The 11,347-nt window shown below is 42.2% G+C and overlaps 2 protein-coding genes across 3 annotated transcripts in view; both read left to right on the forward strand.

Annotated features, from left to right (window-relative positions):
• LOC109871525 (voltage-dependent R-type calcium channel subunit alpha-1E) overlaps window positions 1-3,851 on the forward strand; it is a 79,379-nt gene extending 75,528 nt beyond the window's left edge. For both annotated transcript variants that reach the window (XM_031807134.1, XM_031807135.1), the window contains exons 43-45: window positions 1,645-1,780; window positions 2,096-2,265; window positions 2,454-3,851. In XM_031807134.1, coding sequence (XP_031662994.1) covers window positions 1,645-1,780; window positions 2,096-2,265; window positions 2,454-3,008 — 861 coding nt within the window. In that variant the 3' untranslated portion in view covers window positions 3,009-3,851. The remainder of the gene's footprint in view (window positions 1-1,644; window positions 1,781-2,095; window positions 2,266-2,453) is intronic.
• Window positions 3,852-7,669: 3,818 nt separating this feature from the next.
• Window positions 7,670-11,347, forward strand: LOC109872229 (RING finger protein 11). The gene is made up of 3 exons (XM_020463391.2): window positions 7,670-8,319; window positions 9,489-9,658; window positions 9,885-11,347. The coding sequence occupies exons 1-3, from the start codon at window positions 8,206-8,208 to the stop codon at window positions 10,054-10,056; spliced, it is 456 nt and encodes a 151-aa protein (XP_020318980.1). The 5' UTR covers window positions 7,670-8,205; the 3' UTR covers window positions 10,057-11,347.

Consider the following 11,347-nt stretch of genomic DNA (forward strand, 5'->3'; position numbering starts at 1 on the left):
GCCCCTTAAACAGCACCTAATTTACCAATTTTTAGCTACACTTCTGAGTCTGTTGGAGAGGATCAGCTTGAGCAAATTGAGGTGTAGAATATTTGATCTTCAAATAGTATTTCCTGCCAAATAAAATGCTGTTAATTAAGATTCAAAGAGCTACGCCTCCCCTGGCTTAGGCGATCCCCCACACCAAACACTCACACACAACCAGATATTGATTGATTGGAGACAACTTGTGTCAATTAAAAAGATTTCCTAGGATTTTCTACCTGCAGCAAACCTAGTGGATAATGCTGGAAATACCGGTTAAAGAAAAACATTTAGAAAAAACAACTATCCCTAGTAATGGTTGAATGAAGATACTAGTAGTGCATTGCAGAGCACAGCATTGATGTTTCAAGATGTTTCTGTCCTTGCCAAGTTGTAGTCCGGTTAGTGGAGGTTTGAAAAGAGATGTTGTCATTCTCAGTGCCCACTGTACTGTTTCTATGCTGTTTGGTTGAACTGGTCTGCAGTGTACTTTTTGCCCTATAGGAATCTGTTAGTGTTTGCCATCTTCTATGTATATTTTCACTGGGGAGTAACATGACTGGCTTTAAAGCAGGTGAACTTGTCTGGCTCAGTATGTTTGGTGCATCCAGATCTGTACTTGCATGAGTGTATGTGTAACAACAGCCCGATAGTTGTTCTGTCCTCTCTCTTCTCATTTATTGTCGTAGCGATGTGCTTATGTCGCCGTCTCCTTACGCCCTCTTACTCTTTCTCCTACTCATGTTTTGCCCAATCCTTCTGGGGTCAGTCTCCTTGTTGTCATTGGTTGTTAATCTGTGGCTCTTTGGCTGGAATGGCTTCTGATTGGTTGGTGATGATGGAATGGCTTAAGTTCTCTCCCAATTGCAGAAAGGCACTCGCAAATTATTACGATGTAACATTGGCCGAAACCCTCCTTGGCTGGAACCCCAAAAGGCAGTTAGTACCGGTATTAAATTGACCAGCCTGATCTGTACTGTACTCTATCTCTCCCCTCGCCCCTCTCTCTGTCTCTGGTCTCATATAGGTGAGTCTTGGGGAGTTCAGTGGGTTGATTCCTGACTCACTGCAGCTCTCGTTTGGCAAGGGGCTGTGTGTACGGGCCTCCTCTATGCCCCGTCTGGCTGTAGAGCCACAGGTACTGCCCTCTGACCACACTGACTCCTCCAGGGGCCAGAAGGGCCCCGGGCAGCAAGGGGGCCCCAGAGTGGGACATGCATGTTTGTTTGACAGAGGACGAGGACCAGACTACACTGGTTGTTCCGTTTGGAGAGAAAAATGGGTTCATGTATCTTCTGTTTGCTGCTGGGTTTCTGGAGAGGGATAATCAACATGGATGTTTCAAAGGAATGCTAGCGTTTCAGAATGGTGTTTGATTGATCCTGGGTTACTGGTATGTTTTTTCTCTGTCTTCCGCTAAACAATGAGTTGAAGAGTAAAATGAAAAAGGTTCAAGCATCCTAGTTGACCTGTTCATTTCCTGGAATATTGAGCATGGAGATGGATAAAAACAGAGGATGCTGCATGGATCGACAGATGGATGGATTTCTTTGAAAATAACAAAACCTATTTTATGGTCCATGCGGGTACTTAGCTGTGTCTCCCTCTGTGTGCGTGCAGACGGAGATGGCCAGTGGCTCCATTAAGCGGTCCTCGTCCACTGTGGCTGACCAGAGGGTGAATGGCCTGTGGCAGGAGGAGAAGAAGAGTCCTGATAGACTGTACAGACCACGCCACAAGAGCTACAAGGCTGCCGGTCAGTCTCCGCTCTCCAATGTCCACTCGTGTGACCTCTCCTCTTATCTCTCCCACTGGCATGATGAGGGATGTTACTGTGTGGTTATTGTTTGCATGTGTTTATATGTCAAGTTCTCTTCCTCGTTTTTCCCCTTTCCTTTCTTATGTCTTTATCCTATTTTCAAGTGCCGCTTTTCCTTTTCTTTTATCCTAAGTGCGTCAATGATCTACCTGTCAACATACTTTTTAATGATCTACAGTGTTACAAAAATATCTACATATTCTTATCTTGCTTTCCCTCTCTGTGCTCATTTCCATGGTCTTCCTCCTCCAGTCTCCCGGTCAGAAAGAAAGAGGCAGTTGGACACAGAGAAGGAGCGCGGGAGGTCCAAAGAGCGCCGCCACCTCCTCTCCCCAGACACATCCCGCTGTAACTCTGAGGAGAGGAGTCTACAGCCCTCATGCTCCCCTAGCCTAGAGCGCACACACACCCTGGACAAACAGGTAGGACACACACACACACACTGGATGCCTTACCAAGGGCAAACATTAAAGGGCCATACACCACTGGTGTAAACTCTGGTTGACACGAAGTAGACCCCAAACACATACCCACATTGGATACACAATAGACACTTTTAAAAAAGGCAATCAGATGTCTGTAATAAAGGTGTTTTGACTCCTGTGTCCAGGGTAACAGCTCCGACAGCCCCATCCCCACCTCTGAATCTAGTACCCCTAGTCGCCGCCCCCTGTCCCAGACCCCAACTCGCTCCCATCCCCACATCTCCTACTCCCCTCTGGTGTGTCGCACTCACCCTCCCTCCGGGGACGATGATGACGACAGGGGCAGCCCAGAGACCCAGAGGTGGGGGGAGGCCTCCAGAGAGGCAGGTGGAGAGGAACAGACCGGGCCAAGGGGTCGTCGCCACCACCACCAGCAGGGCTCCCCTCTGCGTCGCTACCCGTCGGAGCCCTATCTCACCCTGCAGGAGGACGAGCACAGTCCGGACCCCTCCAGGTTCATGGAGACACTGACCTTCGAGGCGGCGGTGGCCACTAGCCTGGGACGCGCTAACACGGTCAGCTCCAGCTCCAGCTCCAGCTCTAGCTTCAGCTCGGCCCGACGGGGCTCCAGGAGCGGCTGGCAGATCCCCAATGGACACTTCCGGAAACGCCTGGCTCAGACCGTCTCTGTTGCAGGCTGTGAGCCACTCAGCGACACAGAGGAGGACGGCCGCTGCTAGGAGGAGGAGGAAGTGGTGGTGGATGAGAGGTGAGGAAGGTGCTAGTGTATAAGATGTACTACAATATAAAAGAAAGAGGGACATTTGTCGCTCTCTTGCATTAATACTGCATACCTGTGTGATTGCAGTATGTTTGATCAAATGTGAGGGGAGGAAAAAAATTAAGAACATCCATTTTTTCACTTCCTGCAAGTAGGATCCCTTTTAAAGTCACACAGAAAATGTACAATAAATATCTACCCCAAAATATTTGACTGTGGTTTATTTATATTCTGACTTAACAAAAGAAAGTGACTAATAATAAACCTCAATTAGCCTTGGATGTACAGAAAAGAGATGAAATAAATTGAAAGGATAGAATTACGTTGTCTGTCAATAGGTATTGTCATTTCTGAAGGTGTTTCTCTGACATTGATTTTGTGTTTATCTTAACAGTGTATGTGGGGTGTGTGAATATGTGCAAATATATAAGGAGAAACAATATCTTTGAAAACCATGGTTTTTGTAAATACCTGTGATTTTTGTCATAGAATTGTAATGCCACCAATACCACTTGATTGTCTGAGTAGGTTACATGGCCATAGAGAAGGTTAACTGTTGACTTATCATTAAGTTAATAAAATGTCATGTCTGTAAACAAAAAAATACACACAAACAATAATTGATCAAAGCAATGTGTTTTGAAATGTAGTAGAGAGTTTTTTAACCTTCTGCGCCCTCCACCATTAGATTTCCTATCCATTTACTGTCTACAGAGGGAACACACTTCTTTAGTAATTATCTATTCATACGTAAACTATGTCATTCCTGTTGTAACATGTCAAAGGAATAAAACAATGATCAATAGGACAGTTATCCACTGTATACAAACAGAAAGTGAATGGCACACTCTTCTGTTGGGAATCTGTATGATTTATTTACATTTTTTTTACCGACTTGCAGGACAATTGAAAGCAGCCAACAATGTTATGAAATGTGATCAACTGTTTTTCAGAAAGGAATGCCTAAATATCCAGTGTGATTTGAAAAGACAGTGCTTTGCTATGAACTGGACTCTAGAGAACCAAATGACTCGAATTACGCCCAGAACATGGCTTCAATTCATCAATGAACCTTTATTAAGTCACTAGGAAAACCAGCAGACCATTTGCCTGTCTTGGACCAACTTTCGTCTTGTCAACGTACTGTACCTAGTTGTTACAATATTCTACCATTTGACGGATTCATTCTTTGTCATCTTCCAGAATCAATAACTGGCACAGAAGCAATCATGAACTTGAGTGTTCTGTTGTTCATCAATGTAGCCGTCCACATTCTCCTCTTTCTACATTAGCTTGCAACATCATCGGTATGTGTCAAAGAACTCACTGCAACTGGATATCTTCTTTATTCTTTATGTCAATAATGTAAGAACCATTACAGACGACAGATGTAGAAGGATGTTTTCCACACCTGTTTTCACCCGTTATTTAGAATGGTTTACTAATAATGTACAGTACATTTCTATCATATTTTCTGTAGGATTGTAAGAGACAATATCCCTTTCTGCTCACAACACGCTTGAAGGATGGAATAGGATATCTCTGGAATGTTAATTTAAGGTATTTGTATTTGTTTTATTTGCCTGAAAAAGGGTAATGATTCTGTGAAACTCAGTTAACCAAAAAACATGGAGAATTGTCCTGGAATGCAAAATAGTTGTTTGGTTTATATGTGTATAATAGCTGTATATATTAATAAAAGTGTTCTCAATTGCAATAGAAGTGTCCTCAATTGCACATGCAATATGTGGCTGCTTGTCTCCATATCTGAGGTAGACTAGACCAATGGTCAGAGGCTTGACATCATCTGCCATATTGTGGATTCAGAGATTCCTTATCTAACTTAACACATATCGTTTTTCTTTAATGGGAGCCTCTCTAACGTAAACCAGTGTGGTATACATCAAGGCAGCTGTCTTGGTCCTTTATTGTTTTCTATTTTTACTAATGACCTACCTTTAGCCTTGAGTAAAGCCTGTGTGTCTATGTACGCTGATGACTCAACATTACACATGTCAGCTACCACAGCAAGGGATATCATTGCAACCCTTAAAAAAGAGCTGCAGTCAGTTTTAGAATAGGTGGCTAATAATAAGCTGGTCCATAATATATAAAAAACTAAAAGCATCGTAATTTGGACAAATCACTCGCTAAACCCTGAACCTCATCTAAATCTTGTAATTAATATAATGAGGCAATTGAGAAAGTTGAGGAGACTAAACTGCTTGGTGTAACATAGATTGAAACTGAAGTTGTCAAACATATTGATGCATTGGTTGCTAAGATGGGGAGAGATACTGTATGTCCTCGATGAAGTGCTGCTCTGCTATCTTGACTTTAACATTAATCTGAAGACTGTTATTTATCTAATTAACTAACTATGTTAAATTGTTACCTGATTAAATTAATAATGTAACAGTTAACTCATTAGGATCTGGGGCACCACGAGATTCTCTAAAACAATGTTGGAGGTGGCTTATGGTAGAGAAATGAGCATTCAATTCTCTGGCAACAGCTCTGATGGACATTCCTGCAGTCAGCATGCCAATTGCACACTCCCTCAACCTGAGACATCTGTGTCATTGTGATGTGTGACAAAACCGCACATTTTAGAATGGCCTTTTGTTGTCTCCACCACAAGTTGCACCTGTGTAATGATCATGCTGTTTAATCAGATTCTTGATATACCATGTTGTGTTAATAATTTTGTTCAGTAAATATACACTACCGTTCAAAAGTTTGGGATCACTTATGTCCTTGTTTTTTAAATTAAAGCACATTTTTTGTCCATTAAAATAACATCAAATTGATCAGAAATACAGTGTAGACATGGTTAATGTTGTAAATGACTATTGTAGCTGGAACTGGACGATTTAAAAAAAAATGGAATATCTACATAGGTACGGAGGCCCATTATCAGCAACCATCACTCCTGTGTTCCAATGGCATGTTGTATTAGCTAATCCAAGTTTATAATTTTAAAAGGCTAATTGATCATTAGAAAACCCTTTTGCAATTATGTTAGCACAGCTGAAAACTGTTATGCAATATGCAAGAAGCAATAAAACTGGCCGCCTTTAGACTAGTTGAGAATCTGGAGCATCAGCATTTGTGGGTTCGATTACAGGCTCAAAATGGCCAGAAACAAAAACCTTTCTTCTGAAACTCGTCAGTCTATTCTTGTTCTGAGAAATGAAGGTTATTCCATACGAGAAATTGCCAAGAAACTGAAAATCTCGTACAACACTGTGTATTACTCCCTTCACAGAACAGCTCAAACTGTTTCTAACCAGAATAGAAAGAGGAGCCCCGGTGCACAACTGAGCAAGACGACAAGTACATTTGAGTGTCTAGTTTGAGAAACAGACGCCTCACAAGTCCTCAACTGGCAGCTTCATGAAATAGTACCCAAAAAACACCCGTCTCAACGTCAACAGTGAAGAGGCGACTCCGTGATGCTGGCCTTCTAGTAGAGTTCCTCTGTCCAGTGTCTGTGTTCTTTTGCCCATCTAAATCTTTTATTTTTATTGGCCAGTCTGAGATATGGCTTTTTCTTTGTAACTCTGCCTAGAAGGCCAGCATACTAGAGTTGCCTCTTCACTGTTGACATTGAGACTGGTGCTTTGCGAGTACTATTTAATGAAGCTGCCAGTTGAGGACTTGTGAGGCGTCTGTTTCTCAAACTAGACACTCTAATGTACTTGATCTTTTTCCGCAAAATCTCAGTTTCCTTCTCCAGTGAATGCCGGTGATCTGGGCTTGGTCAGTTGTCTGTAGTATCTCCCTGCCGCGCCGAATCATTGAAGAAAAATTCTTTGCCTATTCTGAGGTGAGTAATTGCAGTTCTGATGTCCAGAAGCTCTTTTCGGTCATAAGAGACAGTAGCAGCAACATTATGTACCAAACAAGTTACGAACAACGCGAAAAAAAAACTGAAAAAAATAGTAGCAATAGTTCTTCCTGACTGTATGAAATAACACTATCCTGCCGATAGAGTGTATATAATCCCAAATCTAATATAGATTTTCTGGGCTAGCAATGTAAGAAATAATACTGCAAAGTTTCCTATTGACTAGAAGCGAGGCAGCCCTCTCTGTCGGCACCATCAGCACTTAATGATTCTCTACCCTATACTCTACACTACACTATACTTAATTGTTTTGTTACATAAACTGAAATTAGGTGAACTATTAGACATTTTTCATTGAAGAAATGGCGGAGCGATTTCTGCATTGTGCATCTTTAATTATTAAGCAAGTGAGGAGTTTTTGAGAGAGTGTGGAATTTAGTCAAGAAAAAAATGAATTGTTTTTTTGATACCTGAGGCTTATTTGATCTAATATAGGTTAAGTAATGCTTAGGTTGTTATGAGCATACTGATAATAAGTGTGATGCATGTGACATTCTGGTAAATTGAGAAAAAACACAATTCATTGAATTGTCCCTGTTGAAATTCAAGGCGTCTATGCATATTCATGAGGCTAGAATAGCATCTCACTCCAGGCGGTTGACGTCAACACCCTTATCGAATATTGAAAGTATATTCAAATAACGAGATGTATCCTCCAATCCAGAGAGGAATGGGCGGGAGCTTGACATCCCACTGTTCCGCTCTATGGACAGCGAATCGCATTGTTAGGACGGAGTCACAAGCATCTTGTCATTATGTCCAGGATCTCTGATAATATTGCTAGCCAGACAGTTATTTGTTAATTTTTTCGCGAAGTCATTGGTCGATATTTGTACAAAGTATTCATTTTCTATCGCTTGATGTTGTTATGGTAGTTGCTTTTTAAGTGAACGTTTTACATTTCAAATCGTAGACCGAGGAATGAGTGATATTCATTTAGGAATAACATGTCGCTAACATTAGCTAGCTAGCCGAAGTAGCTAACGTTAGCTACTGTTATTATCTAGCTCTTTGTTTTGACTGTGATGGTCTGATGATGTTGAATAGCTTGGAAAGCTGCTGGGGCTCGATATAGTATTCGTATGAACAGACATATTATATTTTAATGGGTTGTTAAACAGTAGTTAATGTGTAATACCGTTACTTCTGTAACGAGTGGAGGATACATGTGGTTGTAAACTAACAATAGTAAGTTTACAAGCTAGCTTCTATAGCTAGCTAAACAACGAGGGGCTGAGAAGAGGACATGGGCAATTGTCTCAAATCGCCGACGTCGGACGATATATCTTTGCTTCACGAGTCTGACAGAGGAAGTTATGGGGACGCAGACGCGGATTTGGAGCCACCTCCGCCTTACCAGGTCAGACTTGATATTAACTTAGCTAGACAGTTTTATTCGTTATTTAGCTAGCAAACGTTAGCCAGTTACTGGTGTGAAGTAGGGTTATGATAATTGACAGAATCATGCAAAACCCAGGGTAGGGGGCAAATGCATTGAACATCTTGGGAATCTGGTCAAAACATTTTCTGATTATTTAGCTAGCTGGTTGATGTCATTTCTTTTGTACTCTTCCAGACCATTTATGACTCATTCATCTAGCTCGGTAACGTCATAGTTTAAAGTTGCTGTCAAATTTGACTTCAGATTAGCCCGAATAAAATAATTAAAGACCAGGGGAAATAATAGGTTTTGAATATTTAGAAATATATATTTTACCTTTATTTAACAAGGCAAGTCAGTTAAGAACGAATTCGTATTTACAATGGCGGCCTAACCCGGACAAACCTGGACAAGGGCCAATTGTGCTCAGCCCTATGGGACTCCCAGTCACGGCCAGATGTGATACAGGCTGGATTCGAACCAGGGACTGTGGTGACACCTTAGACTATGCATTGCCTTTGACTATGCATTGCCTTAGACTACTGCACCACACGGGAGTCCATAGTGCATTAAAATGATTATTTTCATAGCTAGGTATTGCAACTGATTATGGGTCTGAGTTTTCATATTACAATAGTTTAACAAACCCAGTTACACAAAGGAAAAAACACACACGCAGCACTTTTGTTGCCCAAATGCTTTTCAATCTCACAAAAGTGTTCTTAACAGGCTTGCCAAGAATGTCCAGAATGGGCAGTTTTTGTTAACTGCTTTATCCACGGCAGGGTGGATAACAGTACAACAGTATCTATGGGCTTAAAAAGCCTACATGAAAAACTTTAGCTGACATGAAATTTCTGACAAGTTAGAAATAGCTCTCTAAGGTATGCAATGACTAACATGACTAACAGTTTCAAAATTGCACCCTGTGCATTCTACTATTACAACTAGGTGTCATCTGGCATCAACTTTATCAATTGAAACCAATATAACCCCAGCCACTCTTATAGGCAGGGTGAAACCGAGCTAGGAGGGGGGCCCATCCCACCTCACGCATACAGTGATTGATAAAACACTGGGTTGTGCAATTAGTCCAGTTGAGTTGGCCTGTGTATTGATTCTCCTCTGTATGTGTGTCTTTTCTCCAGGAGCAGGCTCACATGCCGGTGTACCACCCCACCCCCAGCCAGGCCCGCCTGGCCACCCAGCTGACTGAGGAGGAGCAGGTCCGTATCGCCCAGCGTATCGGCCTCATCCAGCATCTTCCCCGGGGCGTCTATGACGGAGGCCGGGACGGCTCCGAGAAAAAAATCAGAGAGTGAGCATCTGCATACCACTCTTTTTATTCTTTGATGTTATTGATAAAGATCACTGATCATGTGACCTTACTAGGTAAAACGTCTGCCCTAGCTGTAACATGTAACTGTGTGTTTAACATAACTAGTGCCCATGGTTTTTCCTGGTCAGGTAATGTGCTCAGGAAAAATATACGACAGACTCTAATCAAAACTACTATTCATAATTGTATATAACCCATTTTCTAGGTGTGTGATATGTATGATGGACTTTGTGTACGGGGACCCCATCCGGTTCCTGCCCTGTATGCACATTTACCACATGGACTGTATAGATGACTGGCTGATGAGGTCCTTCACCTGCCCGTCCTGCATGGAGCCTGTGGATGCTGCCCTGCTTTCCACCTACGAGACCAACTGACCCCTAAGACAACCCTACCCCATTATGATGAGCTCCGCAAAGCCGCACCCCTACACACACACACACACTACAACCATCACAGACTTCTTACAGCGCCACCTCCACCAGCCCCAACAAATACATACACACGCTGCCCTCCTCCCCTCCGCTTTTAACTTTGGGCTAACGAGTAGCATGGTGTCTTGGTCGGTGATGACATAGAGAGAGAGAGACTATGCGAACACTAGTGATTAACAACTTTGACCCATCCGCCCATCACCTGGAACTGGCTCTGAACTGAACAGGCTGAGTCATGGAGGACATAGGAGGACAAGAATGCAAAATATGTTTGTGTGTCTGTGGTGGACTGGGTTCCTGAGCCAGCTGTTGAATACAGTAGGCCTGGGTTGGTGATGTTATGGTGAGGAGGAGGGGGCTGTTACCGTAGTGATGGCTCACATCAGTTCCACTTGAGCAGGTCTCGGTGGTATCCCATCCCAGCATTTTGTTCACCATGATTAGTAGCTGGAAATGGGATTGGATAATTCTCTGTCGTCTGAATTTGGCCACCAGGAGGTATCCTATCAGATTCCTCTAAAAGCCACAGCTGGCAACACCATGACATGACTCATCTGTCTTCTAAAGTCTCCAAATCCTGCACTCTGAATATGGCTTAGTAAGGGTAAAAAAGCCCCTGGAAAGCTGGCATGGTGGTGTAATAATCGGTATCTCTCTATGGACTGAAGCTTACCCTGTTTTAGTGTTACAGTTGCAAAGTAAAATAAGTTACAGAGCATAGTATTCTTTAGGCTTACAACAAATGAACTATAGTATGCACATACACAGTGCAGAAATCACCCAAAGTCCATCCTTTATTAGACTATGTACTACATGCATTGGCTTTTGTTTTGCCATTCAGATTTACCATTTGAAATAGCTCCACTGCCATTCCGAATGGCCTAAAGAAGTGTATGAGCTGTATGTCAGTCACCCTGTGTAAGGTTCATATGTTTTACTTTTAGAGGATTAACATAGCTGTCAGCCAATGTAAAGGGCTCGTTTGTGCATGTGGTGGAGGATCAGTCTAGAAGTTAGGAATGCTTGCACACACATTAAATCTGATCCCGAGATTTGCACTTTACTTATAGGACATTAACGGAAGCATTATGTTAATATATATCTATAACCTTGCACTTTTCAATATTATTTATTATTTTTGCAGCACAGAAGTTAGGATTGATATTGATAATGGTATCAATGCTACCATTGGTCACTTATCACATTAAAGAAAAGCTCAATAGCTGAATATATA

The sequence above is a fragment of the Oncorhynchus kisutch genome, linkage group LG27, assembly GCF_002021735.2.
Source record: "Oncorhynchus kisutch isolate 150728-3 linkage group LG27, Okis_V2, whole genome shotgun sequence".
In the NCBI taxonomy this organism is placed as follows: domain Eukaryota; kingdom Metazoa; phylum Chordata; class Actinopteri; order Salmoniformes; family Salmonidae; genus Oncorhynchus; species Oncorhynchus kisutch.